This window comes from Oncorhynchus kisutch, linkage group LG6 (genome assembly GCF_002021735.2).
Source record: "Oncorhynchus kisutch isolate 150728-3 linkage group LG6, Okis_V2, whole genome shotgun sequence".
NCBI lineage: Eukaryota > Metazoa > Chordata > Actinopteri > Salmoniformes > Salmonidae > Oncorhynchus > Oncorhynchus kisutch.
This window is the reverse complement of record NC_034179.2, coordinates 50,429,232-50,442,077: the sequence shown is the minus strand read 5'-3', so window position 1 is coordinate 50,442,077 and position 12,846 is coordinate 50,429,232. Positions and strand designations below refer to the sequence as shown.

General features: G+C 44.0%; 1 protein-coding gene across 12 annotated transcripts in view; it reads left to right on the top strand.

Moving 5' to 3' along the window:
- The window catches only part of LOC109892952 (transcription factor 7-like 2), a 69,532-nt gene that overhangs the window by 43,914 nt on the left and 12,772 nt on the right, over positions 1–12,846 (top strand). For 8 of the 12 annotated variants that reach the window (XM_031826902.1, XM_031826896.1, XM_031826891.1 and 5 more), the window contains exons 5-8: positions 3,425–3,512; positions 9,308–9,394; positions 10,430–10,540; positions 10,800–10,962. In XM_031826902.1, the coding sequence (XP_031682762.1) occupies positions 3,425–3,512; positions 9,308–9,394; positions 10,430–10,540; positions 10,800–10,962 (449 nt within the window). The remainder of the gene's footprint in view (positions 1–3,424; positions 3,513–9,307; positions 9,395–10,429; positions 10,541–10,799; positions 10,963–12,846) is intronic. The other 4 variants (XM_031826894.1, XM_031826895.1, XM_031826903.1 and 1 more) reach the window with 1 other exon arrangement.

The following is a 12,846-nucleotide window of genomic DNA, read 5'->3' as shown; positions in this document are numbered from 1 at the left end:
TCATCATCATCTCCCTCATCATCGTCTTGAGAAGAACTGTGGACTATTGTCTTACTCTGCTGTGGTGACTGACAGGAGAAGTCAGGCCTTCCCCCTCATCATCATCTCCCTCATCTTAACGCTCACTAGCCAGATGAGTGGGAAGGCCTGACTTCTCCTGTCAGTCACCACAGCAGAGTAATACAATAGTCCACGGTCCTTATCGATTCACATTTTATATGGCCCTTATTTCACCTGAATCTAATTGAAGTAGTACTTCCACCTGAATCTAATTGAAGTAGTACTTCCACCTGAATTTGAACAACAATCCTGAAAGAAGAATATGGTTCCCCCTTCACCATCTACTTGGGCCAATGCCTCTGTGGAGCCTCTCACTTCTCTTAAGTCATACCTGTACTGTGCCACTGCTATGACCTTATCATGAAAAACTATGGGCCCTTATTAATAGCATATTACTTGGGTCTGGAGTTTTTCCTGGTCAGTTCACGCAGTCATGGGAAACCCCTGGCCCTGTGTTGTGCTGCTGCCGTCTTTCCCGAACCTCCACACACACACACACACCTCCACCCATGGTTCCTGAACTGCAGCGGTGGAGCCGTGTGGAGCCGAGCAGCAGCTGCAGCCCAGAGACAGGGGCTGCATCCCAAATGACACCCTATTCCTTATAGGCCCTGGTCAAAAGTAGAGCACTAGCTGGGAGAAATGGTGCAGCCCAGAGACAGGCCCTTCTTTCCAGTGAGCCTCTGGCGGTCCCACCACCGCACTTGAAGTGGTCCCTTCCCCACGAAGGGCTGCTTGCCACACAACCCCCTCTCAAACACACGCACACAGCTGGGAGCAATTAGGGTGACAATCACACAGGGCCATCTCGGCAGCACACAAGGAAGGTTCTGCTTGGCACGCTACTCTTACACAGTTGCTCGCACACTTGGCTCGCATAGTCCCTCACAGACCCACACCCACCGCGCTCACTCCATCACTCTCCTAAACATCTCCCACGAAGATGCCACTCAAATACAGAGAGAGAGAGATGACAAATGTGTTTGAGTTCATCTTTATCAATTCAATGGATCCGATTCATTTTCAGTGGGATGAAAATGCCATTTTAACCCGAACACAGCCGGAGTCACACTTTAATTAACAAGCCAATGAAAATGTCCTCTTGCGTCACTCCGGTGAAGACTGACTCTGGCTGAATAGCAATCAGTGTTGGAGTGTGGCTGTAGTTGGTCTTTGGCCAAGGCTGGGTCTGTCTGTCAGTGCTGCTGCCTGCGTCGGGGCCTATCTCTGTCCACTCTGAGAGACGGGCAGGCGCAGAGAGACAAAACCTCCTCCACAGACAGAGCAAGGCAGCAGGCCCCAGCCCAGACAACCTCTCTCAGTTTCCTGCTGGAATTCCCCTGCTCTCCCATCCCTTTTCTAGACTGGGGCTGAGTGGTGTAGCAGCTAGGTAACGTGACAATGCCCAGGGGTGACGTGAGGGCTGAGAACCAGGGACTCACCCCACAGTGAGAGGTCTGGCCCTACCCGTACACAGCTGATACCGCCTTACGTCCTTCGGACACCATCTCACCTCGCCCCTATTACTGTGCTACATCCTCTTACCTCAGACATCATCACACCTCACCTCTCTTACCACACACCCTTGCGCTGCAGGCCTACCTCAGTATCCTCACATTGATTTCCCACAAGTACCTCACTTTGCAGTGTGCAGAGACTGCAGCTGACAATCAGTCAGTTTCCAGCAGCTTCTCTGACAATAGTCCCTCCAAGCACTCTCCATCCATTTCCATTACCCCACTCAGCCAGCCAGTCTGTCTGCATGTCAGTCAATCTGTCAGTCAGTGCATTCACTACAGACATGGACTATTAGTCATTTGGTGTCAACCATCGTACCAAACGATCAAAGTCACACCATGTTGTCACGTTTGTTTACGTGTGCAGCTTTGCCTGCGCTAGGGTGAAGTACAGAGTGAAAAATAGAAAAGTACAGGAGAAACGAAAGCTACTGTAATGCACTGTACTCTACAGGTGTTTCTCTTTGGGTCTTTTTTTCAGGCACAGCACAAGAGCTACTGTCCAGTCATTTTGGATTCCGATACAATAACAGTTTCTCTTTCTGTGGTTTTGGCTACAGTAACTGGTTGTCAGTATTGAAATGCGTTTTTGAGCCGTGTATCCTAAAAACATCGAGTTTTTTTTTGACTAAGTTGTTTTATCTTGCACCTGAGAGATACAGTTAACTGAACAACCTTGTGTCTGATATAATTTCACAGATGTTTGTTTTAATGTATTTGATGTTTTTCTTTACCGTAAGAAACAAAACAGTGCAATTACTACATTTTAACCGATGAATAAATCAAAAGTGACATTTCATTTTGAATTTACCTGAATAGATTCAAGTTCAAGTTAAATGTAGGTATAAAAAAAAAAAAAAAAGGCTAAGTATTGAAGTTAAGTGCGTCATAAATGCATTAAATATCAAGCGGGGTTCAAGTTGTTTCTGGAGACCTCTTAATTTGTCATAACTGTGTTGGGAGAGTTGATATTGAGACTGCACAGTGGTCTGTACACGAGGGACAGAGGCTTTTTTAGGAGGGAGGGAGGGACGAGAGAGGTACATTCCAGTCCTTCAGATTTCTAAATGATCCAGTCCAGAAACAGGCCTGCAGCGATGGCAAATTACAGTAATCTGCAGCATTCTTCTGCAACAAATATAGGTTACCTTCAGGTTGCGCTTAAGTGCTAGGTGCTCGCTGTTGACAAAGGACTTCCTTTGAAAGGCACAGAGAGAGCCTTTTTTGTTTTGTTTCGGGATGCTGCTCTTTTACGTCGGCCGACTCGATAATGGAAAACGTCCCGTTTTATTAAAACCATTTCGCTGCCTGGCCTAGCGAGCGTCAGTAGGGTGGGTGTCTGTGGAGCAGGGTGAAGTAGTGAGTGGGGTCCTAACCTCACAGGCTTCTGATTGACTGACACATCATGGGAAGGAACTTGTAGCTTGGATCAAGATCCCTCTTTTGCCATGAGACAATTGTTGGTGGTGTGATGCAAGCAGCAGGGGCTAGACAGTAAAACTGCTTGCCCTAGGAGAAGATGACGTAAGCTCAGAATGTCAAAGTCATGTTCACAGGAAACTGGCTGTTTACAAAGGAGTGGAAACAAAGAACATAGTTCACGGCTCTGAGTTTCTTCATTTCACTTGGTAGTGGTTCAACAAGATGCTGGAGGGCTGACTTTAGGCCTTAGTTCTCGTACATCGTACATCAACACCCCCTTGACCCTCCCAGTAGGGGTGTATGAGAATGGGGGAGGTTGTGTGTTTGACCTGTGTAATGGTAGGTTCCCAGCCAGGTAATGAGGCCCTTGCTGAGTCAGGGGCCCTGAGTTAACAAGCCTGTCGTCTCCTGTGTGTCCCCTCCAGGCGTTCACAGGCCCCAGTCCCAGGATATCTCAGGCTTCTACTCCCTACCTCAGGGCGGTGTGGGACAGATGCCCCCCTCCATGGGCTGGTAAGTCTCACGCACACATACACACTCTCTCTCTCTCGTGCACACACACACTCATATACTCTCAAGTACACACACACACACATACTCTCTCGCACACGCACATGCCGCATACACACACACACCTTGACTACTCACCACTATTACATCAACCAATCCAGCTTCACCTCAGCCACTCAATACTTTTTTTGCATGGTGTTCTTTAATGGAAGCCTCTCCAACATAATCCAGGTAGAATCAGGAAATCCCCAGGGCAACTCTCTAGGACCCTTACTTTTTTCAATCTTTACTAACGACATACCACTGGCTTTGAGTAAAGCCATGTATGCGGATGACTCAACACTATACACGTCAGCTACTATAGTGACTGAAATGATTGCAACGCTTAACAAAGACCTGCAGTTAGTTTCAGAGTGGATGGCAAGGAATAAGTTAGTCCTAAATATTTCTATAACTAAAAGCATTGTATTTGGGACAAATCATTCACTAAACACTAAAACTCAACTAGGTGACTAAAATGCTTGGAGTAACCCTAGATTGTAAACTGTCATGGTCAGAACATATTGATACAACAGTAGCTAAGATGGGGGGGGGAGTCTGTCCATAATAAAGCGCTACTCTACCTTCTTTACAGCTCTATCAACAAGGCAGGTCCTACAGACTCTAGTTTTGTCGCACCTGGACTACTGTTCAGTCGTGTGGTCAGGTGCCACAAAAAAAGGACTTGCAATTGGCAATTGCAATTGGCTCAGAACAGGCTCAGAACAGGGTAGCACGTCTGGCCCTTGGATGTACACAGAGAGCTAACATTAATAATATGCATGTCAATCTCTCCTGGCTCAAAGTGGAGGAGAGATTGACTTCATTACTGCTTGTATTTATGAGAAGTATTGACATGTTGAATGCAATGAGCTGTCTGTTTGAATTACTGGCACACAGCTCAGACACCCATGCATACCCCACAAGACATGCCACAAGAGGTCTCTTCACAGTCCCCAAGTCCAGAACAGACTATGGGGAGGCGCACAGTACTACATAGAGCCCTGACTACATGGAACTCTATTCCACATCAAGTAACTGATGCAAGCAGTAGAATCAGATGTAAAAAAAAAACACCTTATGGAACAGCGGGGACTGTGGAGCAACACAAACATAGGCACAGACACATGCATACACACGATAACATATGCACTATACACACACGTACACATGGATTTTGTACTGTAGATGTGTGGTAGTGGTGGAGTAGGGGGACTGAGGGCACACAGTGTGTTGTGAAATCTGTGAATGTATTGTAATGTTTTTAAAATTGTGTAAACTGCCTTAATTTTGCTGGACTCCAGGAAGAGCAGCTGCTGCCTCCGCAGCAGCTAATGGGGATCCATAATAAATACAAACCAATTCATCCCACACAGTTAGTAGCTCCTATAAAGCTGGTTATCGTGACAAATTTGGTGATTGAATAGTTCACTTCCTAAGATATGAATGCCCTGATTCATTGATCATATCTAGCCTAGAGTTCCACTCTCAAAATGAAACTACTGTCTTCCTTGCCTTCCCGGCCTCTAAGGCACTATCACAGAATGTGGATACGATGCCAAATCAGAACATGTTTTAACACCCATAATCTCAGACACGCTGTGGCTAACAATCCATCCATTGACTTGAGCTCAACTTTACAAATCCATGTATTAAAAATCTGTAACTGGCAGAATAACTTAGAGCGAATCCCCCTGAACAATTGTGGGCTTATCTTAAATGTGATGGGGATTTGGTTCACCATAATAGAATGACAGCTAATACTACTTCCATTCACACCCATGCCGTGTTTCTTTAAAGCTGGTGGAGGACTTTGGCACTCCCTAGACAGGCTCCGTCCGCACGAGGCAGAGGTCTGCTATTTCTCTGGGCTCTCTCTCACTGACTTTTATTTCAAACAGTTAATGGTCACTGTGGAGTTTCTGTGGTATTGTCAACAAATCATCTTGTTTACAAACTCGTAATCTTCTTAGTGCAGATTATGCATTTGTTTGGTTTTCTTGTGTCCCTCTTTGTGTGGGGAAAGAGAGAGCAAGGAAAGGGAATGACAAAGAACTGGATGTGACTCACTCTAGCCACCGTATGGCACGTGACTGGGGCCTGGGAGGATGTGTATTGTCTTCTTTCCACATGAAGCTAGGCAGCCCACTGTAGGCACAGCCTAGCAGATTGCAGTAAATTTCACAGTTAATTTGTTTCAAAGAAGTTCAGATACAGGTTTAAGTTTTTTTTTTTTTATGGATTGAGATTTCTCTATAGAGTTTGAATAGTTGGTACTCTTAAAGGGACATGAGAGGGACAAATCACAAGTGTATCGGTATGCAAATACACAGGAAAACCCCATCTGTGCCATAACACAAACAGGACATTTTCTCTCCCCAGCAGAGGACAGACAGGGCTGTGGAGAGGAGAGGTGTTAGTTGGGTCCTGGATGTGGATGTTGCTCCTAATGGGCCTGTTGGCTGGGATTAGCAAGTGAATCCCTCCCTGAGAGAACCCTCTGGACCTGGGAGCCTCCCTGACACTGAGCCTCCTCTGCCTTCCTTGATCTCAGGGACCTCCTGGGGCTGAGGAGGGCTGGGAAAGGGGGTGCTGCTGCATATCAAAGATTCCTGCCCCTCATACATCCATCCACCACCCTTCACACAGTCATGTTATACAGGTGTAGAATCTTAATTTGACCAGTTTCTCACAGTAGGAAAATAATCCTGCAGCAACAGGAATTTAGAATTATTTTCTGGATTATAATTAATGGACATTTTTGTAGGGGTTGCTACATTTTTTGTGAGGGCAAATCAAGTCTGAAATGTGATATTGGACATTACAAACATTAGAAACCTTTTTAAACATTGAGTACACTATACACAATAGACATGGACACCCTGTTCATGGCTCCTAGGAAACTGTGCAGTATTTCATTTTTTTGTGTGTTATAACATCTGCTAACTATATGTATGCGACCAATAACATTTTATTGGATTTGATTTGAAGTTTGCATTTCCTGCTGTGCAAAGCAGGGTGATCAAATTAAGATCATACATCTGTACATACAGCAGGACCCTTAGTGAGGTTAGCAGTGAAGGTAGCCAGAGATACTCTATATAGGGTCATGGAATATTGGATGAGGGTAATTGGCAAGCCAAATGTCACTGTAATAACCGTTTGAATAAGGAAACGAAGCTCGTCCCTCAACCGATCTATCTCTCTTGTAGGACGTGGAACTCATATTCAAATTTGAAAACATAGTTCCACATTTTTTTATATCGCTGCACTCTCGTATGACTCTCCATTAAATAGGAAGAACAACTAAATATCTAAATTATTACAAATGTTGTGATAGTGATTTAATAGTTTGCAATTGTGAGAAAATAGAAACATACCAGTGGCTATCTCCTGCACAAAGTCAGGACGTTAGTCGCCAGGCACTTCATCAGCTGTGTAGCTAACTGTTAACTTAGGCTCCTGACATAGTTAGCTAGCTAGTTAGCTTTTCCGTCACAGACATAAAAAGCTTACTTAGCCTGTTTCAATTACCCTAAAGTTGTAGACATGCAGCCCCACAATTAAGAGGAACCGACTGTTATCAGAAATCAGTCCGTAGATCAGAATGTTTCTCCGCGATCGTTGGGTCAGCTGAGCACAGCAGCTGACTCAGGAGGCTACTGCAATGACTCGTGAATACTCATAATGATGTAAGCATTAGCACTCCTAGCTACAGTAGCTTGCTAGTTAGCCTTTGTTGGAAGATTCAGCATTTGTGGGCGCGTTCGAGCAGATCACATGTGTCAAGTCGGTGACCAAAGTGTGCTGCATTATGGGGATAAACATTTTCGACTTGCGCCTACACGTTGACTCCATGAACTTGACAAAAATCACGTGATCAAAGGTCATGAAGTTTTGACAGCAGTCGCCTGCAGTTTCTGCAGTTGCTCTTCACCACCTTCATCCTGCAGCCATCGCCTGCATTGTGGGAGGCTCTATTGTCAACCAAGCATTAGGGTGTTTTTGTTTCACCCACGCGAACGTGACCATAGATGTGACTGGAACAGGAACCAACTTTGCCGCAATACATGTATACAGTGGATATGTACAAATGAATGTGACGTTTCAGGCTCTCTCTCACCAGTTGATTGTACAACGTACACACATATATTTTCAGTTTCTGAGTGTGTTATTTTTTAGGGTACGAAAATGTGGTTTTCTGTTTGTAAATTTACATTTGTGTATATGCAATTTGGCCAAAAGAATAATGAAATTAATTACATAAAAATGTTTCAGGTTATTTCTATTGTATGTAAAGAATCCAAACAGTACATCTCTCCACAATAGTGTAAAATCTTCATAAATGTGTTCAATTATAAACCTACTGATGTCTTGCCACAGTTTTCTTACATGCATACAATGCCAAAAAAGATGCAACACTGTTTCTGGGTGGTCATTACAAAAGGAGCAATTTGAGTTGATGTTTTCCTTAAACTTCTTCATATAGTGGTTGGTAGGATAATATTTCTGAATAATAAAGGTCCTGCTGAAACAAGGATCATATCGCTCTGTTGTTGAATGGACCAAAAGAGAAACAAATATGCACCTCCTCGATTTCACTCCTCGTCTTTCAGTTGGTGACGTCACCCGCTCTGAGAACTAGAAGTAGTTGTTTCCCTTGCTCTGCAAGGGGCACAGCTTTTGTGGAGCAATAGATAATGAGGTTTCTTGAGTGGCAGTTGGTAATGTGTTCAGAGGGTCCTTGGCTCAAGCCCTGGTTGGGGTGAGGAGAGCGACGGAAACAATACTGGTACACTGCCCGTATATACCTATCGCAGGGCTAGTCAACCGGAGTCTGGAAAAATATTTAAAACATTTTTTATGTTTCAAATATTTTTTTATTGAACACACACAAGGATGGTGTATAGGTATACAAGACAGGTATACAATTCTTATCTAAACATAAAAGAACATACAGGAACAACAAGACCCAGAGTTCTGGGTGCAGAACAAATAATACAAAACACGACATATTTAAAACATTTTCTAAGTGTTGTTTTCCCCCCCACCAATGTTTTTATGGATATTGCTAGTAATAACAGAATAAAGTAATTTTGAATTACATACCTACAGTAGAACATAGGAAAATATATTATTTCTAATGATGTCGACTTCATTTCTAAACTATTAATATTGAGCAAATTACACTTATTGGAACCAATTACACTCCCTGGATTATCTGACATAGGCTTTGAGAAAGCTCCCGCAAATAGGCTACCAGTGCAGCAAGTGCCACTGGCTGCTGGTAAGCTTTCTTGACATCGACATAATGTTTTGCCAACACATGGCTAACCTTTGTTTAACCAGCAAAACAGCTGCTCTTAGCGAAAATGTGTTTGGAGTTACCTCTCTAGGTAATAGGCTATATAGAGTTTACACTTCCTCTTGCAATTATAATGTGGGGAGGTCAAAATAATGAAAAATGATTTATGTTGATTACTTCGCTTTGCCATGTTCGTTCACCTGATGATAAGATACGACGTGAAAAGCATTTTTTTTTTGCTAACATATGATGGAGGTCCCTGGAATGGTATCAAACAGATGGTTTCTATGTGTTCCATGCCATTCCATTTGCTCCGTTCCAGCATTTATTATGAGCCGTCCTCCCCTCAGCAGCCTCCACTGGTCTAAACATATTGTAAGAAGTTAGGCAGTGAGGATTTGGTCAGCAGCCTAGTTGAACCCTGTTGCATCCCTATTTGTCCTCCCAACCACAGGCAAAGTCAGCCTGTCTATCCCCTGTCCTCATGTGGATTCAGACAGCCCTACTCCTCCAGTCTCCCCAACAGCTCTTCCTACCCCAGGTACAGTATGAGCTGAGCCGCTTCAGTCTGGGGAGGGAATCGCAAAATACATACCCCTTCCAGACCAATGCTTCTACTCCTCCCACCTACCATGTGCCCTTCGCTATTGCCTTGTACAGGTGCCTCCGCAATGTGTGTCCTGTCTTTCTGTGTGTCAACTGCTATAAACTACCCTGCAACTGTGTGGGGACACACATGAAGAGACAACCCGTCTGTTCTCCTGGACAGAAGAGTGAGTGCAGCAGTGTGTCTCCAGTTGCTGTGACAAAGAGAGATGCTATAAACCACTGCAAACTGTCTGCTGTTGACTGTTGTTATTTTAGGCAAAGGCTCAGTCATGAGATCTCTCCTCTGTTACTGTACCTGGCGAGCCAAACATGCTAGCTCAGTTAGCTTCAGAAATATATCCAACTGGAGACATGGTTCACATTTAAATGTCACCAAACATCTATGTCACACCGCATTCTCTATTTCTCATCAGTTCAGGGTGAATCTGTAGGATTTTACACTAGAAGAATGATGTCTTTTGTATAAATCAGAAAACACATTTAATGACCAGGTATATAAAATATGAATTTCAGGAAATCAAAAACACACATTTCCAACATGGCAACTAAATGTTCAGTAAAGTTTCAGTAAATGCCACTTTTCAGTCCCAATCCAATAATGAATAAATAGATGTCATCAACAATATGAATCTCAAAAAAATAACACACTGAAAAGAAGCCTTTAATGAAACACGAATGAAAACTAGAGCAAGTATATTCATGTTATCTACTGTATCTACAGCACAGCCTAGCTTTTGTCTAAGTGTGACCACAGCTCCATCTGCTGGTGCTGGATGAGACTTCTCACAGTCTTAACACTCTTGAGAGGACTGCCAGGAAGCCCATTCTCTCAGGGCCAACCAACCGCCCGCGTGCTTCAGTGCTTCATGGTCACGTTGCCATATATAAAGACAAAACATATTGTCTGATGCTTTGGTCTCTGTCTCTCTTTGTCTCTCTCGCCCTCCCTCTGTCTCTCCCCTTCTAGGTTCTCTCACTCTCTGATGCTAGGGCCAGGCATGCACTCAACAGGGATCCCCCATCCAGCCATCGTGCCACCTTCAGGCAAACAGGACCATTACGACAGGAACGTGTACGCGTAAGTACCCCCATGGTGAACCCCTGTCTCTACAATGACTCCTAGAGTTAGACACACGTGTCTGTCAAAGAAGATGTGTGATCTGTGTGTGCTAGTTACATGGCATATAATACTGTAGTATCTCATTGATGCATTGAAAGTGTATCAAAAGCTTAGATGGATGAATAGCGCCTTATTGTTTTGATGTTCTTGTGTACATATTCACCACGGGGGTCCCTGTTGATCTTGTTTGTTTTGCTCTGCTCTGCCCCCCCCTCAGTAAGCCACACCAGGAGCCCAAGCGGGAGAAGGAGCCTAAGAAGCCAGTGATCAAGAAGCCTCTGAATGCTTTCATGCTGTACATGAAGGAGATGAGGGCCAAGGTGATCGCTGAGTGCACGCTGAAGGAGAGCGCTGCCATCAACCAGATACTTGGCAGAAGGGTGAGCAGAGAGCACACACACACACACACACACTAAAACACACACACACATCCATGAATACTCATGCAGCAAAGAGACTCATTCCCAAGACCCTCGTCTCAACCCCTGCTGTTGATTTCACACATGAGAGATGGACTTGAGAGGAATATCTCAGTAATGTGAATTACTACCCTGTGAGTTACCCCCTGCGCGATTGACTGCTGCATATGATACCATTGACCAGGATGCAGAAATATCTCAATGGGATGATTATCGTCAAATCAAATCAAACTTTATTTGTCACATGCGCTGAATACAACAAGTGTAGACCTTACTTGCTTACTTACAAGCCCTTTTTTTTTTTTTTTTTACCTTTATTTAACCAGGTAGGCAAGTTGAGAACAAGTTCTCATTTACAATTGCGACCTGGCCAAGATAAAGCAAAGCAGTTCGACAGATAAAACGACACAGAGTTACACATGGAGTAAAAACAAACATACAGTCAATAATGCAGTATAAACAAGTCTATATACAATGTGAGCAAATGAGGTGAGAAGGGAGGTAAAGGCAAAAAAGGCCATGATGGCAAAGTAAATACAATATAGCAAGTAAAATACTGGAATGGTAGTTTTGCAATGGAAGAATGTGCAAAGTAGAAATAAAAAATAATGGGGTGCAAAGGAGCAAAATAAATAAATAAATTAAAATTAAATACAGTTGGGAAAGAGGTAGTTGTTTGGGCTAAATTATAGGTGGGCTATGTACAGGTGCAGTAATCTGTGAGCTGCTCTGACAGTTGGTGCTTAAAGCTAGTGAGGGAGATAAGTGTTTCCAGTTTCAGAGATTTTTGTAGTTCGTTCCAGTCATTGGCAGCAGAGAACTGGAAGGAGAGGCGGCCAAAGAAAGAATTGGTTTTGGGGGTGACTAGAGAGATATACCTGCTGGAGCGTGTGCTACAGGTGGGAGATGCTATGGTGACCAGCGAGCTGAGATAAGGGGGGACTTTACCTAGCCCTTAACAACAGTACAGTTCAAGAAGAGTTAAGAAAATATTTACCAAATAAACTATAGGGGGGGGGGGACCTAGACTTGGTGCTCCGGTACCGCTTGTTGTGCGGTAGCAGAGTAAATAGTCTATGACTTGGGTGACTGGGTGGGTGACGTACGCACTACCCTCTGTAGTGCCTTACGGTCAGATGCCGAGCAGTTGCCATACCAAGCGGTGATGCAACCGGTCAAGATGCTCTTGATGGTGCAGCTGTATAACTTTTTGAGAATCTGGGGACCCATACCAAATCTTTTCAGTCTCCTGAGAGGGAAAAGGTTTTGTCGTACCCTCTTCACGACTGTCTTGGTATGTTAAGACCATGATAGATTGTTGGTGATGTGGACACCAAGGAACTTGAAACTCTCGACCCGCTCCACTACAGCCCTGTTGATGTTAATGGGGGCCTGTTCGGCCCGCCTTTTCCTGTAGTCCACGATCAGCTCCTTTGTCTTGCATGATGTTGTCTGTCTCAGAACTTTTCACAGTGGCCCTTCATCTATGCAATGTCACTATATCTTGTGAAATGATTAAATAGTATGAATAAGTTGGTAACCCGTTGTATAAAAGTGATAATGCCCTCGAAGCCGGAGTATATCTTGGCACAGTTTGCCAATATATCCTCCAAACACCGGCTTATCGGGCATTGTCACTTAATTAGAGTTCTAAGGAGAATAATGAAAGACATTGAAGGTGGAACTGAGTGGAACTGACCTTCCACAGAGTTGCATTATTTTCCAGAGAACGCATGGAGCCCCGAGCTGGTTGTCCCTTTTATACCATGACTATAATTTAACTAGTTTACCATTAGAAATGGGTTAATTTGCTGTTGGAAATGTGTTCAACACCCACTGAAGTAG